Genomic DNA, 21,078 nt, shown 5'->3' with positions numbered 1-21,078 from the left:
TGTATCTGAAGTTATTTGAAGTGCATTTCAATCATAGAATAGGTCTACTTTATTAGGAATAAATATGCATATATAACCTAGCACTAGTTCTGATGCTATAAAAATCACTGAGGATAAGTTACATTCGACTCAGATTCGTTTTTAAATGTGTACCATAATTGTAGTACCGTACGATAAAAAAGTATCAAAGCTAACCAATGACTTGGTGCAAGAATGACATATGTAAACCAAGTTAAAAATGTTATTTTAAATAAATTAAATAAGGATAGAACCCTTGTAAGAGGTTTATATGTACATAAAAACGGGAATAAATATAAATCAATTAAAAAAGTAAAATGTAAACCTATTTTATCAGATTTCAATGTTTTTCAACACTAGGCATCAATGCTATATTAAAATAATGTATTATAAAATAAAATAATAAAGGCTGCAACACTCCACTCCCCTTGCCTACTGCCCGTCGCCAGTGATGGGGAGTTTTAAATATAATGGCAGGCCCCCTCGCCTACTGCCTTGTTCAGCAGCAATACCTGAAATAGTAAAAATTATTAGCAACCACAACAAATAATAATTCTTAATGTATTTTTTATTGATTTGATTGTAAATTCCTAGAAATAAAATAATTATGTCTTTCAAAATTTAATGACAACTGTTATGTTGGTATGACATCTTGGTACAAGTAAATTGTTAGAATAAATTTCTTACTAATTAATGACACACTTGTTGTCTACGTTTGACCTAATTGTGGAAGTATGCTTTTGTTGTGTATTACCGCATGTTATTGCATAATCATCGCACAGTGTTTTCAGGGTATACAAATATGTTAACCTTTTATTGCATGGAACGCAATGCTCTGTCGAGCACAGAGTAAACTACATTTGGTAGAATATTTTTTTGCAGTAGTCTGTAGCTTGATTATGGTTATCTTTATACACAAATTTATATTTTGTTACAAAACATTGTAGCTGCTGTGAAAAAACAAGTACTTGCATTTATTAAAGGTATAAATGTGTTTTTAAAGAAAATTCAAGGCCAATTTCAAAGTGTTACTATCGCTAGTCAGGCCACTATTATTGTAACAAAAGTACTTGGACCTTTTATGATTATCAAAAATTGTGAATATTTTATATAGGTACATAATTAACACAAACTATAATGGATAGAACCTGTCTTTGTGATAGGATTTTTCTCAATACGTATAGGAAAATTGAACCAACAGTCATAACTCATAAGGACTGCAATGTAAACTGAAAAGAGTACCTATAAAATAAAATCACCTTATTATCACCTGCTGCATGAAAATCCACTTCACGTATTGGAAGCCTTTCTTATTAAAGTGGAGACCTTCCCTGTAATACAAAAATTAGCATCACATATGAAATGTTTCACTGTACACACAATTACTAAGCAACTTCGATAATGTGTACAATCATTTAAGTTGATTGCTGAAATGTTATTAGATACATGTTAAACTTCCCTGTGCTAATGTGGTATTGCAACAATGTATTGTAAAATGCAGAGAGTTTTAGGGTGGCCTCATTATTTACCAAAATTGCTTTTATCTTTGTATTATGCTAACATATACTAGTTACATTAGGTTTCACATCAACATGCTGACTGTCTAACACTGGTATTTCTGTTTGTATACATATATAGTACCTTAAAATGAAATACACATTCAATGCAATGCTATAATTCCTTATTAAGTTATTAAATAATTATTGGTCCATGTGTGCTAGATGTGAGTTGAGCTATCAAAATTGAAACATATAAATGTTAAATTGAAATTTGGTTTCATATGTGGTCTATGTGTTAATCCATGTTATGAACTTTGTGCCAAATTTAATTCAATTTCACATTTATAATATTAGTAGGACAGCACGATAGTGGGATAGAATATATTTAACGTAAGTTAAATTTTGTCATCTCAAAACAGGGGTGACATACCTACCACATAAGTGTACATCATTCACAAATTAAAAAGGGTTATTATAGTTATGAGTAGTGTACATATTTTCAGATAATGATTGTAGTATGGGTGTGTCATATTACCTTTCGAAAAAATTCCTCCTTGGTTGCCCATTCTCCAAAAATGGTCCGAAAAAATCCATGGGTGACCTATAACAATGAGAATACAATTTACATGTTCAGCGCAATATAATAACAAAGAAGTTATTGCCTGCAATGTATGCTGAAAACATTTGCAATAATTTATTAATACCTGAAGCACCTTACATATATACCTATATGACAGGTATTTGTAATGATGAAATATCAATTTTGTTTCAGTAAAGGAATTTACAGTATAATTATTAACATTTAAGATAAAAATTAATTTAAACGAAAACTTCAATTTCATTGTTATGAATAATCTCATGGTATGATTTAAGAACAATTTTTCTTATAGATTATTACTAGTTTGCCTGACATCTTCAATTGGAGCTGTTAAGTAACAATTTATTTTGGCAGCAACAATTGTCCATTCAAATATCTGGCAGCAATATTTTTTTTCATAGTGTTTTTGTAGTTATTAAACTAACCTAGCCTACGCATTACATTACTCATTGTTTCCCATAGGCCAGGACATCAGTAAATTTGCAAATTATTATGCAATAACATTCACTGAAGGTTTAATTGTAACAATTTTTCCTCATGCCACAATTTTTTTTGTTACATTTCATTATTGAAGACAGAAAAATTGAAATTAAAAAATTAGCGTTAAGCACCTGTTAATGAAAAAAAAATTGACCTTTGAATTTGTCAATTTCATTACAAATACAAGGTTGGTAAAGAATGTATTAAAAATGAAAATTGATATGTTCCCCATTAGAGACATGTTCTACACGGATGGAATTGGGCTGATGCTTACATGAGTCAGCTGTCCCACCCGATGGCACATAGTGTTTAACAATATCTACTAATCAGTAAGTAAATAAATAACTACTCACAGTTCATTTGTTGCCTGTCGTATCAGATCTTTTCATTGATGGCAACGACATCTCTCCTAATTAATTCATTGATATCTAATATTTTTGCCCTTTTCTCTGGGCACTTCCACAGTCGTGGGAAGGGGGGAACCGTGCAAATAAGCAGACTCCTACTTCTTATCGTCAAAAATCGAAGGAGCCTCCTCAGAACTGTCCTGAGTTTTAATTGGGGTGTCCCCATCTGAAAGAAGAATTGCAAAATCAAAATTTTTTGTTTTGTTAGGTAGAATTAGTTTTGAAATCCTTACATGGGCAAAATGTAATTCAATCTACATCAAAGTTCTAATTAATAATACTGTCAATATAAGTAATATAAATTCATTTCATTAAACAATGTATGCTATGAATGATATTACAAACACATACAAGAATGAATGTTAAGCTTTCTTGTTTGTGCACCACGTTAGCGCTCTTGTAAATGACAACGAAATTGGTTGTAGCTATAATAATGTATGTGCATAGCAATGACAGATTTGATCATCAAATACAGTGAGCAAACTTACCAACAGATCATTTATCCCCACTAACAGAATGATCTTGTCGTGGAGATGGCCAGATTGGCTTAACCGCTTTACATTGTTAAGTATCTCCTGCCCACACTGGCCACTTACACAGCTTCCTATTTTGTTCCTTAGGCCTGTTGTCAAAATAACAAAGATACAAAATATTTAGCACTATTTCACATAGAACGCAACAATGTACATTTTTACCTGTTACAAGATTCTAGGCTATTGTTTTACATTATGTAATTATTTTGTGTGTGTTCAGAAAGAATATAATTCTTTTATACTTGTAGTAAATATATATTCATTGCAAGGGTCTCCTTAAACATTTGCACCAAGCGGAATGTTGCACCCTTTATTATTTCATTTTATAATACATTATTATAATACAGCATTGATGCCTAGTGTTGAAAAATATTGAAATCTGATAAAATAGGTTTATATTTTGCTTTTTTAATTTATTTATATTTATTCAAGTTTTTATGTGCATATAAACCGCTTATAAGGGTTCTATACTTATTTAATTTATTTAAAATAACATTTTTAACTTTGGTTTACATATGTCGTTCTTGCACCAAGTCATTGGTTAGCTTTGATACGTTTTTATCGTACGGTACTACAATTATGCTACACATAAAAAAGAATCTGAGATTCGAATCTAACTTTTCCTCAGTATAAAAATCGTAAAACATGTTTGCAATACTTTATATGAAAAATGTATTTGGATTAAGCGGAAACGACAAATACCTTATACTTGTAACATGACAAAACACGATATAAAAATGTCAAAATCGAAAATTTTCGCACTTTTCATGTAAAAAGTAAAGTTACGAGAAACGAAATATTATCAATCCTCACGAAAACACAAAAATTTTACAGCGTGCATATTAACGGCCAGCGCTCTATTTCTTCCACAGAATCATCCACACCAGTTACCAGCTGCCATGGAAGATATTACAAGGAAACTTCCATCGTCTAATAGGGCTTACCTCCATGCTTGGAACAATATTGAATAAACTCACCTGGACTCAGGTTTGGCTGGAAACGTATTTACATCATTAGCACTAATAGAAACGTTACTAAACCTTTTAATTTATCACAAAAAGGCACAAACGTAAACAAAACTCAAATGAATATTCCGCCGATAATGTTTTTTCTTCGGTTTAAAACTTATCCTACCGGTTCGAAGGAACACGTGCGTTCTTTCGATGTATAGCGATATCGATCATCACTAGCTCGAATGTCTTCCTGATAGTCGCTCGTCTAACATCTTTGGTTCTTGATTATATTGGTTTATAAACTCTCAACAGATGAAGTGTGTGGTGACTGGGTTGCTATTACAAAAAGGCACAAACAAACTCCAATGAATATTCTGCCGATACTGTTTTTCGTCCGACAAAAATTAATCCTTTCGAAGGAACATGTGCGTTCTTTCGATGTATATCGACCATCGCTAGCTCGAATGTCTTTATGATAGTCGCTCGTCTAACATCTTTGGTTCTTGATTACATTGTTTTATCGACTCTCAACAGATGGCGTGTGTCGTGAATGGGTCGCTGTGCAAGTTTGTACAGCGTGGGTTACGTCAGAGAAAGCGTCACTGGAACTGGGTTCTTTCATTTCGTTGCGGCGACCGGCTAATTGCAAGAAGGGAAATCTGTGGTCGTAAAATGCCTTATACAATTGAAGAACGGGGCTCTCCGAATACGACCGACTATAAAATTTATTTTAGTAAGTTTATTTCACGTTACTTCATTTTCTAACATGTTTTTTAAATCTGTTAAATTTCTTGACATATGTTAGAATTATGCATTTTACTTTGCTTTAATTTTAGTTAAACTACAAAAAATAAGTTAATATCTATTATTAGCCAGGCATGATTTTTTTGACAGTAACTGTCAAATAGAGGTTTTCAGTGTTAGAGGTTATCTTATCTTGATGATGCTGGTTAATGTAGGTGAAGGTTATTTAAGTGGCTTATCATTGTGATAGGATTATTTTATCAGAATTTTTTTAATGAATTTCTTTGACATTGATATGTCAAATAAGGGAACTTGGTATGTGGAGTTAAGGGAGTTTTCTGAAAAACTATAACAAATTTTTTAGAAAAATTGAATTTAGTGCCACTGCATAGTTTTCCGTGCAAAATCACTTTTGTAAAATTATGGTAAATATGTAGAGTAACGGTATTTGCAAAAAAAATGCTAAAAATCTGAAAATACTTTTCATTCTATGCTCTTTCACTTCCTCTTTTCATTAAAACCTGCTGAGATGAATTCTAAATACTTTAGGAGATATCGAATTTTTTAATTATATTTGAAAAGAGGAAGTTAAAGAGCATATAATAAAAGTATTTTCAGATTTTAATAGATACTTCTAAACAACAAACAATTGTGTGTGCCGCATGAATACACAGGTATTGTGATGAAAATTAAAAAAATTCGATATCTCCTAAAGAATTTGGAATATCTTATCTCCGCTGGGTTTATTGAAAAGAGGAAGTTAAAGAGCGTATAATAAAAGTATTTTCGGATTTTTAGCATTTTTTTTTTTCTCGCAAATACTGCTACTCTACATATTTACCAAAATTATTTTTCATGTTTTAGGTTTTTTTCTGCCAATCGCTTCCTTGCTCTCTGAAGTGTGATTGGGGCTAGTGCGTTGGGTATGCCTGACTACTAGCTATGTATTATCTCTTAGTTTCTCCTTGTTCAGCTTAACAATCAAGTATCAATGCTGCTGGCTGGCAGATAAGCCATCTGCACTTGCTTCACTTGCACTCGAGAAGCAGACTTGTGTAAAATTGTTTATAAAAACATACTTTTATGATAATTAACACATTTACCCAGAAAAGTTTTTAAAACTCCGCTATTTTCAGAAGCAGCTGCTGAGGGCTGCATGAAAACTTAACATTTTTAACATGGGTTTACTATTTAAATGATTCATCACAAAGGCTAGGAACCAGTATCAGCCCTTGATTACCAGCATAAATCGAAGGGGACACGGTTGAAATTGTATTCCACGAGCGAAGTGCAGGGGTGTCATTCCAAAGCCTTGGTTTATGTGCAAGCCGCAGTGACCAGCGCTATCCAGGAGTTGGCGTTCACCCAAGATTCCCTGGTGAAATGCAGCAGCCAGAACTTAGTTTTAATTGTGGTGGGAATGCATCGTAGCAGTTCCAACACTTGTCTTGGGTCCCCTGCCCATTGAGGGTCGATATCACTCGCCGTTTCGGTTATTTCATTCTATTATCATTGCTATCGATTAGAAATTATATTCCTAGAAATGTAATCCGTTAGCACTTTTTAAGTTATTGTTTGGTCACAGATTTTCTTGGTAGATATTCACCAAACTTTGTTTAAGAGTTGTAAGAAGTCATGCACAGTGGCGGATACAAGAGTTTTTTTTTTTTGGTTGGGGGGGGTGGATGGTGTTCTGGAAAAAATTTTAGATTTGAAAACATTAATTCTAAAAAAAAACTTACATTACTATTGACACTAAAACGGTTACATATGGGCCTACAGTAGTAACTGTAGGTGACTTGAGTTTTCACAGAGTAACATAGCTACTGTCTGCACTGGTATTTTTTTCATAACTTTTGGGGGGGGGGGGGGGGGATATTTCCCCTTTCCCCTTCCTTGAGTCTGCTGCTGGTTATGCAAGTGGTCATAATTAACACTTGCATTAATTTTTACTTCTATTAGATAATATTTAGCAAACTTCTGTCAGAAAATGTAAAATTAAACTTAAAATGCAAGAGTGGGGTCATGACTAATTTATAAGAAAAGCAGTTGAATAACACTGATGACAAGAAATAATCAGTAACATGATGTGAGAGTCAGAGCCTTAAAGACACATAGAAATTGTATACGTACGTACAATATGCCAGGAACGTGTGGAGTGTGTGTGTTGAAATTTATTTTATTTTATTGTGATTGTCATTTGCCCACCAACAGCCGAGGGCTTTAGCGGTGGGCACGACATATACATACAAGGACATTGGGACATTGGTCTCTGAAGGTATATAAACACCCCCCCCCCCCCCCCCCCCCCTGCTTTGATTGCGAAAAAATTTCAATGAGAATGGGAGACAAAGTAACTGAAAGGTTATAATCCTATTGAGGCAGGATTGAGAATAGTAGACATTACTTAGCATTTAAATTATTTATAGAAAAAAAACTGCACTTCATACACAATTATTAATGTATTATTTTGCATTGGTTTAACATAGGACTAGGCCTAATCAGAAACTACATGGGCCTATTATGTGCAAAAGCCTATACATGACCATTCCACTCCCAGATGACATGTCCACAGTTAACCTGAATTATGCACAACGTCCGGATTTTTGCACACACCAAGGAAATATATTTTCGAAGCTCTTATATTTTATTTTTATAAGTGTTGGAAATTATTTTATTTCATTTATAAGGTCTAGTCAGACCTCCATAATAGCAACTCAAGAAAATTACTGAATCACAATTTTTGTAATCAATCACATTTATTTTTGCCATTATTAGCACTTCGTTTTTGAAAAGACTGAAGTATTAAAATATTTAGGATATTATTTTAGCGGAAAATGAAACCTTAAACCTTCGAAGACAAACCAAATGGAATTGGTAAATACATTGACACACGACCTTGAGAGCTAAGCTTGGCTCCAACAAGCACCTCTATTGTTTGCTGCTCAAATAAACTGTCTCCGTACTTGCGTAGCTTCACGACTACATCAGAGGCGACTCCAGGGCCCCGCGACTATCGTAGCCCCGTGCCCCAAGTTTCAATTATTTATTTTTGCTTGTCTAGTGTTCTGTTTATAATATGGACACTATTGGAAAATTGAAAATTTCATTTTTAATATCCTGTAACGTAATGTCAATACCTGTTTTAATTTTTTATTTCAAATTAGAAAAAAAAATATTTAAAGATTTCATAGCCACGTATAATGACTTGATTCTATTGGAAATTTGATCATAAAGCATTTTAAACCTTACCTGAGGATAAGTTATCAGGAAATAATATCAAAATAGCATGAAATAAATTGGCAAAACCATCGTCAAAATTTAAGTTAAAGGTTGGTCTAATAATTTTGCTTGACAGAGCACATTTTTCCAATTTTGAAAAGGACGGCCTCCGTAGAAGTAAATAGCCCGGGCCCCCACTAAGTCGAGAGCCAATTCTGAACTACATAGAATAACGTTTTTTCCTAAACATCTGTTCCCTGTTGAATTAATTTTTTGGCTTTAATATTTTTAGTTTGAATATTCAAAAATTTCTCATGACAGTGCATGATTAATACAACTCATTAGCATACAAAATTAATTTTTATTTCATATTTTCCCATGTAAATGTTCAAACAAATAGTCGTTCTTATGTGTACATTCGTAGCCAAAGTAAGAATTGTTGTTACATTAACTTAATTTTTTTCTTACAAGTTTGATTTTTCATGTAATTATGTTCACAACAGCATTAGTTTTAAAAAGTTCAAAAATAGAAGAGGCAACTAGATACTTAAGAATTTTCTAGAGCTCTTCGATTAACGGTAGAGTATAATATATCTGATAATTGGTACAGAGCATTTAAACTGGCTGCTAATGCCTGGCAAAAATATATTTATTTACTTAATTATTTGTGGTTCCTTGCTGTAATGATCATAATCTCGTGATGCAGGAGATGAAAACGGACCGATTTCACCATTCCACGACATCCCCTTGTACGCCGACGCCGAAAAGAAAATTTTCAACATGGTGGTTGAAATCCCACGGTGGACCAATGCCAAGATGGAGGTTAGTAACATGCATAGACAGCTAAGTTGCGACACATGTGGAATGCCAAAATGAGGTCACCTGTTGGATATCGTGAGCAACTTTTTTGTTATTCAACTGAAACCACACACTTGGCTCGTGATTGACGTTGGGTAAATATCTGTAAAAAAAATTTTTGTTACAACTGAACGTAATTCATGTATGCGTATGCTGAGTCCATAGGTAGTGCTCTGTTACACACATACCGACTACGTATTATCATCATGTGAAAACTTGCCCTGTTTCAAAGGGGTGAGTGCGAATCCTTTCATCTGTTAAGGCCTCGCCTAGCTCTGCACTCTCGCGGTCTGCAGAGCCTCCGAAATAAAAACACGCAACTTAAAAACTGCTCTAAGATATCCGAAATCATTCATTTCTAACCCTTTTCCCTGCTTTCTCAAATAAAAATTTTTAAGTTAGTATGGATAACACATAACATTAATGTAAAATTATGGTTTTTCATTTCCTAATTAGGGGGGAAAAAATTTGTGTTACTGTTCGGAAGGTTCGAAATTTCGAGTCACTGACCAGCGTGAGTAATAAATAAGCTGAATGTGTTTCATGTAGCCTAAAATGAAGGGGAAGGGAAACGTGGGGATATCGGTGCATTGAGAGTTGGTGTGGAAGGTAGTATGTCCCTGGACAGCATGAGGGGGCAAGGGTGTGCGGTCGTGTGTCGCAGATAAGTACGAAGGAGCTGCTGAACCCCATCAAGCAGGACATCAAGAAAGGCAAGCTGAGGTTCGTGGCCAACTGTTTCCCCCACAAGGGCTACATCTGGAACTACGGCGCCATTCCGCAGGTACGTCAGTCATCGTCACAGGCACGTCCGTCATCGTCACAGGCTGCATCCTTGAGGGGGAGGGATAGGATGTTGGTTTCAACAGTTCCCGTGTCATAACAAATTTTTAAGTTTTAAATTTGAAAATTTGCCTTTTGTTAAGGCGAACATCATATTAATAAAAAATATATATATATATTTAATACTAAATGCTATTGATGTCACAGAGGACACTTGACGTCATGTGTTCCACTAAGTTATGTGCGAATATTTAAAGAAGCAAAATATTGAATTCAAATTGCTAATTGTTTTCATGTTTTTAGTTACATTTTGGTGCTAAATGGCGTGTTAACTTGCAATTTGGCGTTGTTTTTTTAACATGCTTACCGGTGTTATTTCGGTTTTATAGCAATTCCTGGTATAATATTGTCCCTAACAATCAATAAGGAATGGAAGTTTCATTGCATGAATCATGAAGGCAGCAAGTTATGCATTGCACTTATATCTTAATTACCATTCCATTAATTGCTTGAAATTTCATAGAGGCAAGCAGACAATGGAAAGTGTGTAGGTTGTAAAATTTTGTCATAAAATTTGGTTCTCCATTTTGAGGTCTACGTCTTTATGATATCATCTCGACGTGCTGAGATCGTTAGTACGTCAAGACAACACAAGTAGTAGGTAATTCTGTCGAGCTTGACATGTTTAAACCTAAATTGGAATTTCCTTGTCATTAATTTGTAAAAACCAAGTTCTATACCATGAATGTTTTCAAATACTTAACAAAAAAATAACAGAAAATGCATTATTGAACCCCCATTGCAAATTTGGCATCACTGTTGATACTGGTACCTATGTCAAAAGCAACATACAGTATTTGAAACCTTGTGTTGAGACCAACATATTTTATTGACATATGTCATGCTTAGTTGAATCTTAAAATACAGCCCTAGAAACATGCCAGTCTTAAGTGTGTAGTTAATGCTGTTTCTGACTAGGAATTTGTCTATATCACTCATGCCTTGAGTTTGTTGAAAAAATTAGTTAAAAATTGCAATGAAATTGATTATATTGACAATTTGGATAGCTCAAAAAATTTTTTTGTAAAAATTAAATCAAGCAATGTTGGGCAGCATGCATGATCAAATTATAATATAATATATCAAATTATGATATTTCAGCCCTGTGTCCTTTACTATTAGGTAAAAATTTCAAAGAAATGGATTTTATGGGGGGGGGGGGGGGGGGGGGGAAGCTAATATTTTTGTTCAGTCACCAAAGTGTATTCTGCATTTTGTTTTCCCTAGAATAGGCCTTGTTCGGCAAGCTAGAAGGCTCTGTTTTGTCTGGACCGAAACTGTTGTGATTCTTTGTGACTCAGACTTGGGAAAACCCAGAAGTTCTCGATGAGTCGACTGGTTGCAAAGGAGACAACGACCCAATCGATGTCCTGGAGATTGGATACAGGGTGAGTGTTGCTGTGATGTTCAATTAAACATAAGGAAATAATAATTGCATACATATATTTTTTTCAAGAGAAAATCACTTTAAAAAAAAAAAAAACTGCTAGGTACCTTTTGTTTGGTTGAATAGCTATTTTTAAATTTTTAATATTTTTATGCAAGCATCATTTTAAAATATCTTAACATATTTTATTTTTTGGTTCATTTAATATTGCTGTATTTTGCTGTGGATTCCTCAATACTAGTGAGCTTTGTATTTATAAAGGTTGGAAAACAAACCAGGTTAAAAAAAAAAAAAAAAAAAAAAAAAACCTGGCATTTTTGGTTTATACCAATGTTTTTTAAGTTAAAACCAGGTTTTTTATTACGTTATTTATTTTAATCCTGATGTTCCATCTAAAGCCACACAACATCCTGCTTTCTGCCACTCATGTTGAACCAGTTATAACATCAAAGAACTGATGTCCAGCAACTCTGCACATCTGACTGGGACTTAACCACAGAAAGTGTATTTCCCCACAGGAGGAGGATTCTCCATCAAATGGGTGTTTCCCACGGAATGGGGATTTACAGTAGTCAGAGATTTTTATCCCATGGAATAGGAATTAACTATTTAATATTTTTAATCTTAGAGGAGTAGTTAGCTAGTATGATTTACAACTTATTCAGATAATTTAAATGATAAAATTTTGATTAGTAGAGTGGAATTAGACTTTTTTTTTTTTTTAATTAAGATATTCTATTTTAAAATACATTAAGAAAAACATTTGATTTTTTTCCTGTAAAAACCTTTTGGTTTAGACTGTGTTTTAAACCATTGTGTTTTAAAGCATTGTGGTTTAAACCAGCCACCCCTGGTTGTGATGAGCCACTGTGTGTAGGATACTGAGTCACTCAGGTCTGAAGGTCTCGCTGTTGTCCCCAGGTGGCGAAGAGAGGAGAAGTGCTGCAGGTGAAGCCCCTGGGGACAATCGCGCTCATCGACGAAGGTAACGTTTTGAAGTGAAACTTCCTTGCCGAGGGGGCTACAATTTTCGAGCGTTAAAAAAATTCCTATCACAAGAGGGGATTAGTTATGTACGTGGTGGGGGAACCGGTAGAGGAGAGTGCGTCGGCGGCGACGCCACTCCAACGCATGCACCAGCGGTCGAATAGGAAGACGGAAAAGGGAGGGTGGATAGGTATGTAGCGTAGCATGCTGTGCGCTTGTTGTAACCGCTGGAAGGGGAGACGGCAGGAGAGAGTTAGAAACGACGCAGCAGTGGCGCTACAGAATTCTCGTAACGATTCTTGTGTTTGTCTACTCCTCAGTTCTCGTAATGCCAACGATTGACGCTACCATTGGTTTATTTTGTTTGAGATTATGCCTGCATCCTTAGTATTCTCGATTATTATCTCTTGTTCAATAAAAATTAAAAAATACTAATAATTTATCTCTGTCTATATCTAATAAACAAGTAGTTTCACTTCTGTCGCACGTGGACTCCACGCACATATATTTTAAAACATTTTAATGAAATAAATTTTAGAATAAATATGTATGTTTATTATTTAGTGCATGTATTAATGATTGTAATAATTAAATATACCCCAAAGGATTAATGTAAATTTCTTGTAGCAACATGATTGTGAAGGTGTTTTCGGTGTGTATCTGAAATAATTTTACCTGTTGTTCTGTGGACAGCACTTTTAATAATATTTATTATTTTTTTACTACCTATAATTTAACGTAGATTGTATTTAATTCAATTTATTCCTCTTTGTATTTATCTAGAGTAATTGATTTTAATGTGGTGGTGTAAAGCAAATCATTGTAATTAATTTTTTTTATTGGTTCTTTTATCAGTCACAGTGCAGTGAACTGTGAAATATGTAATGATTCAATACTCAAGTTTTTGCACTAGATTTAACTTTGTGTTAGGTAAGAAAATCTTGAATTTAACTGGTTTTATGTATACGAAACCTCTACAACTGTGTTTTCTCCTTATTCTCATTATGAACTTTAGAATGTTAGACCACGAGTGCATGAAATATCAGAAGTGTATACACATCAGTATTCGTACAGAAGGAACAGTTATTATGTTTTGATTAAAATGTTTAATTTGTTTCTTTGAATTTACTTCTTCCCCCTCTCTCCCCCCCCCCCCCCCCCCCCCCCCCATCACTCCCATTTGTCATAGTATGTTTTGAAATCTTTATGTTCAGATTTATCAAGTTGTAGCTTTTCAGGTGTCGTAATTAAAAGTTGAAATTAAACAAAAAGTGTTTTTACTTATAGCCAAAATTTTATTTTGTTGGTAAATACACTTTTTTTTTGCCTATTTTTTTGTTTGAACTAATGGTAAACTACTTATAAGTTAGTTAAATAGCTAATGTGCCTGCTTAAAAGGCATTCTGCTACAACATGTTGCCTTTAAAACTTGTTAAATGAATTTATTAACAAAAATTGTTTTACTAATATTGCTGCATCCTACTGTTTCAGGTGAAACAGACTGGAAGATTATTGCCATAGACGTGAACGACCCACTGGCAAACCAGCTGAAAGGTTAGGGATTGCAGCAGGGTTGATGGGAAATCATATGCATATACATTTTTTTTTGTTGCCTTGATTGGAAGGATAAAAATATCTGTGCTATAAAATCGGCCAGACAAGGTTGAAAAATAATTTTCCAACACTTTTGTTTGTCCACATTTGGTACATTTTTACCCTTGTCGTTAGTTGTTAGGAGGCATTTATAAGAACAGTGGTACAGTTAGAATTTGACATAAGGAAGGAGGCTTGTTTTCAGAGATGAAGTTTTTCCAGGTTTTTTTCTTTCAAGGAATTATATTTTTTAGGCCGTGCGAATAGTAGCACAAATAAATTTTTTTTTTAAATATTCGTGAAGTTGAATTGAATTGAAAATATTGTTCTCGGGGAAGCTGTATTATACTTATAAAATATAGGGTTGAAGTAAAAAAAAATCGTAACGTTTGTAATATTTTAACTGTTAAAATGATTGACTAATTTTGGTCGTATGTATAACATTTTTCAATAGAAATTATAAAATGACTATGCATAACATTAATGCGGAGCATTCATAAAAGCAAATGGAGTGCCTACCTTTTTGATTTTTTTTTAAGTAACCAATCTTATTCAAGGAAAAATTATTTTGCAGTAAAAAAAATAAAAATGTTTTCATGAGTGTATCCCAGGCATTTAATGTTTGAAAGCAACGTTCAGTTTTTTGTAATTCGGGTTTTGCCAGATTGTGGATTTATTTCATGCTTTTAGTTGCATTCCGGTGTTATGTTTTATATTAACGTGCTTTGCGTCTTTCTTTGGTTTTATCGCAATTCATAACCCGAATAACGAGGTATTCTAGAGGTATTCTAGAACGAGGTTCTACTATGGATATTTGTTTGTCTGATGTGGTATGAAGATCACAGACGACTATAAGAGACAGTGAAAGAGTAAATGCAGCCATGGCCGTTGCGGCAGTGACAGTGCATGTGTCCCCACAGACATCGGCGACGTGGACAAGCACTTCCCGGGGCTGATGAAGGCCACGCTGGAGTGGCTGAAGATCTACAAGATCCCGGACGGCAAGCCGGAGAACCAGTTCGCCTTCAACGGCGAGCCCAAGAACCGGGAGTTCGCGCTGCAGACCATCGAGGAGGTGCACAAGTACTGGCGCTCGCTCGTCAGGAAGGAGGTGGAGGCCGGCGGCATCTCGTGGTGAGCCCTCGCCCCTCGCCTCTCGCCCGCTTCAGTCTCAGGGTGGGACGGCCAACTCCTCCATTTTTGGATGGCCGACTCCTCCGTTTTTGGATGGCCGACTCCTCCGTTTTTGGATGGCCAGGTGTCATTTTTGAAACTAATCTGGAAGTAGTGCCAGTTACATATGGATTTGTATTCAATATCTTCCAACAATATTTTAACCTCGTACTATTTTATAGAGTAACCAATAAAAGAAATATGGTGCGTGTGATGAATAAACAAAAAAATCCTTGGGGCTTGGGTTTCCAGGGGGAGTTTGGTTGAGTTAAAAATATTTTTTTATGCATGGTCTTATGACAAAGTGTTTATGTAGGGTCACTCAAAGCTAAGCTGTGATTGGTCCCTGAAAGTGACCATGATTGGATAATCAGGATTCTACTCTTGTCTATCTATAGTTATATGGAATCAGCAACTATACTCACCCCATGCAGAGACTTAAATTGTGACTGTAGGCTATCGCGGCCACTTCTTTATTTCATCGGACGTGGTCTTAACTCAAAAGAAAAGCCAAGAGTGGTTTAAAACTTTGGTCAAGAAACCTTAGACCAAGATGTATGTTGGTCTGTAGTTCACAAACAAAGATATAGACTGTAATTAGATTTACAGTCAAAACTGTAGTAATTTTTTTTTTCTTTTTTTATAATTGACTTCATTGGATAAGCCGACACCTTTTGAGCTATTACTAGGGGCAGGCATTGTTCGCGAAAAGATCTGAACGCCTATTAGACTGCAACAAGGTATACCCGCACCTGTGGTTTCTTCCTTGTGATTGGCGGCCGTCTGCGAGAGAAGTCATTGCCTTATTTGAACGAGCCACTCAGGACGCGTTTGCTTCCGCACTGAATCACTTTGATTGGTGTTGTTACAATCGATATGTACCTGGGAGAAACTCACCCAATCACGAAACACAGACGATGCTACAGTGTTTTAACTTTCAGCTAGTCTCGAAATCTTTTCGTGAAATCTGCATGCCCCTGGCTATTACATTCCAAAGAAGCACTATTGTTTTTTTGTATGTTTGAAGCGCCAACTTGACAGCCGGAGACAGCCCGTACCGAATCGAGTGCCAGGAAGCCGAGGAGGTGATAGCGAAGAGCCCGAAAACTGGACCGGCGGAGCCCGTGGACCCAATAGGTGCATAACGTCCAGACCCTTAATCTGCTCGACAGGGGCCTTAAACATGATGGACAGTTTTGCAGTTTTGCTACCCGAAAGGTTTCGAAATGACCAGACCTGTAAAGATCACGGAGACTTTGGCGTGTCTCATCTTAAAATTTGCAGTGTGCATTTAAATGGACATTCACACTGTAAATTAACATAATATAATTACTCTGTTTGCTTTGCTGCTAATTTCTCTAAGCTTTCTATAAGCTGTCTATATAAATTCATTGTAAAGACAACAAGGTTATGAAGGTTTTTCATACTATTAAATTTAAAAAAGATCTATTTATTAAATCCAATTAAATCAATTTTTTTTTTCTCTGGAAATAATGTTAGATTATACAAGTAAACACATATAGAACATAAAAAAACATATAAAAATTCAATAATTGACACACACACAAACATTACACACATCAAAAACAAATGTAACATAAAACCCACTGAATATTATCTTTATTATAACCAGAACTACCTCCAATAAGATTTAATACTAAAATGGATTAATGATCTTCCCAACTGTGAGGTAGGACACAGTTAATACAAAAGTTCTGTCCTTGTTACACTTTTCCAGAGGAATATATATATATAATAAATTTCTCAGGGTTTTTGTTTTTAAATGTTCAGTAAATTTTAATAAATTGCAATGATTGGAGTTCACACAATCTCTTTCACAACTGATCTGTTTGAAGGTAAATGCCTCAATACAAGAATTGACAATATTAAGATTGCTATTAGTAGATTAATTTATTAAGCTTGTTTTGATATAATCTTCAACATGGAAGTCAATTAGGAAGATAAAAGAATTTTGATGGCTTTCTTTAAGCATCCAAGGCCCGCTTCGGAACTGTTCGGGTCTCAGAATATTTATTACATTATAAGTACAAGTTACGTTAAAAGTACATACCCGTCTTGAAGTGGTCACTTCTTTTGCTAAAAACACAAAACACTAAGGAAAAAATAAAACAAGTTGCATATTAGGTAATTTAGGTAATGTATTTAATTTACGGGAACGGAGCAGTGAGATTATTGCGTCCTGCGGTAGTTTGTGGCGCGCTATCCAAACTCTCGTCCTCACACACGCACAAACACGGCGGGTGGTTTGGAACAGAGGGAGATGGTGGGGGGGAGAAGCGGTCTGCAGTGGACGAGGCACATCGGGCTTAAGGCCTGCGCGACGTCGATGTGTAAGTTATCATTTCCATTTTCTTTCTCCCCTCATTGCTTGAACAGTAACTGACTGACTTTGTGTTGGTAATTAATAGTTATTTATTTAGTGGCAGGTGCAATGATATACATGGAGCCACATACTATTTTGAAATGTGCATTTTAGATGGACTGTGTGTTTTTGAATTACTGAACCTCTTTTTTTCAGTTGATCTCTCGCATTTCATGGACTTGAGGAAAACAAAGTCTGCCTTGTAAAGAACGGGGAGAAAAGCAAATCTACAAGATTAAAGAAAACATGAAGATAATGATAAAATTTTCATTTAATTTTGTTCACTTTTGTGTTTTTGACTGCAATTTCTAAATATCTTTTTATGTGATAGTTAACATTGTCATGTTAAAAATAAAACTTTGTTTTTCTTCCATGATTTGTTGCCAATAAAGAACTTCAAAATAAAATATTTAGCACTATCTATTAGACATCTGCGAATTGTGATTTTTCAGTTCGAATCGAATTCGAATAAAATTAAAAAAAAATTCATGAGTTTTGAATTTTTTTCGAATCAAATTTGAGATTGAGAATAATTATTAAAATAACATAGATCATTAAAAAATTTTAACATATGCCTATCACCTTTGAAAAACTTGTAAGTACCGTGTTGATAATTTAAATGTCCGTTATTCTCTGAAAATCATACTAATTACTGTATTTTGTAAATTTACAGACTGGCAATCATTAGTGTGTTTGACATTTGACAGTTTTATTTGGTTATTTTATAAAGTGGAACATAGCTACGCACATTATTTACAGTAAAACTTATTTCCACTTTTCATGGGGTCAAAGTAAAAAAGTTTAAAAAGCGGGAAAGTGTAAATAAAGAGAATACCATAAAAAGTATCACAGCTTACCTTATTTAGCATGTTTGACTTCCAAGGATAAAAATATTAATAAAAATATCACAGCATAAGGAAGTTGTACAATAGAAAAATAACAAATTACCGTTTTTATCGCTTAAACATCGCACATTTTATTCTAAAATCAAGTTTTAAAATTAGGGGTGAGACCGTTGGTGCTACTCTTATGCAAAAAAAATGATTAATCCATAAAAACAAAACCTATTCATGGAAAGAACGTTTATTTAAAAAGTAGACTTTGCGAAAGCACGCCAAATAATTTAAATTTTTGAGTGATGCAATAAAACCATTTTATTCAACGTAAAAAAAAACGTAACAAGAATGTGATTTGTAACTATGTATACGCATAACGATCGTGCAGGTTAACTCGGTTGCTTACAGAGCGCGCGCGTGCATGCAGTCTGCGAGCTATCTATATCAATCTTCGACTACGTGCGCGCGATCTATACAGTTACACAGGAATCAACACAACCAAACTGGTGCTGCTTACGTTTTTATAAGCGGAATAAAGCGACTCCCGAGACGTTAAAGATGAAGTTTATAACTTTTAAAAACGTCTTTAAAACAAGATTTACACATCAGATTACTTTGTAATAGAATTAATTAGTAAGCAGTTTTATCAGAACGAACGGCGTAAACTGCGTAAAGCAATAGGCGTGTTTTAAACAAAGGGAATTTATTGCATTACATCAAATGAGGTTAAAACGGGACAGAAATAAAATGGTTCAAATAACGGGAAAAAGTAAATAACGGTAACATAAATAAGGGGTTTCACTGTATAAATTTGTAAGTGGAAGATCTGATCGCCCATTTAAGTTTCTTTTTAACTTGGGGGGGGGGATGTCTTATATTAGTGTATCTGGGCCAGATTTTGCAAGTCGAATTAATATCAAAAAATTCGAACTCGAATTCGTAAATTTCGAATATTCGCAGAACCCTACTATCTATGACCACTTATATGATATAAAAGTAGTTCCTGATATAAAAGTAGTTCCTGATTTGAACCAAGTGGTGTGTCAATATTTTTGTATTATTCATACTAGATACCTCCTGTTTCCCGCTGCAGTTGCACATTAAAGTGATGAAAGGAAGTTTGTTTTTTTGAGTTCATTGAAGACGTCATTTTAGCGGAAACTATCTCTCTGAAATCAAAAGGAGTGATGATGCACACTGCTCACACTTACAAACTGAGGAACTTAAACCGTTGTGATAATGTTGGTCGAGAATATTTGGGGACCATCGTTATTTCAGCCCTTGGAGGGGATCTCTGGATGTGTCGCGAGCTTCTTGCTGCTTCGCGGAACGGACGTGTGCTTTATGATTCACGCACTTCACTCGTGATTAGGGACACGATTGAATGGTTTTGTTTTTAGGACAATATTTCGTTTTTAAAACAAAAGATTTCTTTGTTATTTTTATAGATATTCTTTTTTTCATTTATGTTATCAACAATTATGAAACAGAAATATTTCTTAAATTTATCACCAAAATATTCTCATTGACATTGTCATTGACTCCTGATGCACTAACATAGTAAAACCATTAGTAATAAGTATGTCTATAACAGAACTACACTGGAAAATAAAAATAAATCAGCAAATTTTTATGTGTTCGTAACATGTCATCATTAATAAAAATAAACGTGCTAATGTAAGTGATGCTAGTTAAAACAATATAATATAATTTTTTTCGCTACAATAGTTACACGTACTTGTACAAAATTCACACTAAATAAATTACATTCAATAAATTTACCATGATAAAAGATTAAACATTTTTGTTAGTTTAGTTTATTCAAATTGCTGATTGATTTCATGTTTTTTAGTTAAATTTAAATGCTAAATGGCATGTATTAACTTGCATTTTTGGTGTTGCATGTTGCTTTGACTTTATTCCAGTGTTATTTCTGCTTTATCATACAATCTTGTCCATAATATTAAAGATTTTTTTTTTTTTTTTTTTTTAAGCAGGTACGTGTGTGTGTTTATTGTTATTGATTGGCATCTTTGAAGTAATAAACTTTTTTATAAATTTTTGTTTGTTGTTTGTGGTAGTTAAAATTCATAAATTGCTGACATCATCTAAAATTTACACCGTTTTTATGAACATCATACTGAATACTAACTTTCACTTTATTTATAATTTTTTTGTGAATTTACTATGTATATGTGTTTTTATTTTCAGTGGACAAGTGGCATTTCATACATTTGAAGTAACATTGTATACTTCTACAACAGGAGAGGCAGTAACGGAAGACTGCAAGTGTTTTTGGAGCTGTGGCGGATCTTTTATATAGTATTTATTTTGGCAAATGTTGGCAAACAGAAAATTTATATTTAATTTTTTTTTGTTTTTTGTCTGATGGAGAAAATATTTTATTCACAGATAGAAAAAAGAACCTTGCAAGAATAAAAGTACACACATTCCTGCTTTGATTGTTTTAAGTCTGTAAATAATCTAAACCTTATACTACATACTATTCCTGAATCCATTTTCCCGTGAAAACTTATCTTGTAATGTGAATAAATAATCAAGTT

General features: G+C 34.2%; 1 protein-coding gene and 1 long non-coding RNA gene across 3 annotated transcripts; one reads left to right on the top strand and one right to left on the bottom strand.

Moving 5' to 3' along the window:
- Nucleotides 1–380: 380 nt before the first annotated feature.
- Nucleotides 381–3,142, bottom strand: LOC134539356 (uncharacterized). Its single transcript, XR_010076298.1, has 4 exons — nucleotides 2,949–3,142; nucleotides 2,053–2,118; nucleotides 1,278–1,349; nucleotides 381–530 (listed from the first exon to the last, which is right to left on the bottom strand). It is a non-coding gene; the product is annotated as an uncharacterized LOC134539356 (long non-coding RNA).
- Nucleotides 3,143–5,022: 1,880 nt separating this feature from the next.
- LOC134539354 (inorganic pyrophosphatase) lies at nucleotides 5,023–20,970 on the top strand. Of its 2 annotated transcripts, none has more exons than XM_063381329.1 (9): nucleotides 5,023–5,221; nucleotides 9,161–9,276; nucleotides 9,977–10,096; nucleotides 11,457–11,543; nucleotides 12,464–12,527; nucleotides 14,021–14,083; nucleotides 15,043–15,256; nucleotides 16,323–16,432; nucleotides 20,726–20,970. In XM_063381329.1, exons 1-9 carry the CDS (start codon nucleotides 5,023–5,025, stop codon nucleotides 20,755–20,757), a joined length of 1,005 nt encoding a protein of 334 aa, XP_063237399.1. In that variant the 3' UTR covers nucleotides 20,758–20,970. The 2 variants fall into 2 exon arrangements, with proteins under 2 accessions (XP_063237399.1, XP_063237398.1); XM_063381328.1 differs by lacking the exon at nucleotides 20,726–20,970 and adding an exon at nucleotides 17,835–18,085.
- The last annotated feature ends 108 nt before the right edge of the window (nucleotides 20,971–21,078 follow it).

The sequence above is a fragment of the Bacillus rossius genome, chromosome 15, assembly GCF_032445375.1.
Source record: "Bacillus rossius redtenbacheri isolate Brsri chromosome 15, Brsri_v3, whole genome shotgun sequence".
Classification (NCBI taxonomy): Eukaryota; Metazoa; Arthropoda; class Insecta; order Phasmatodea; family Bacillidae; genus Bacillus; species Bacillus rossius.
Note: the sequence above shows the minus strand (reverse complement) of the source record. Positions and strands in the feature narration are given on the sequence as shown.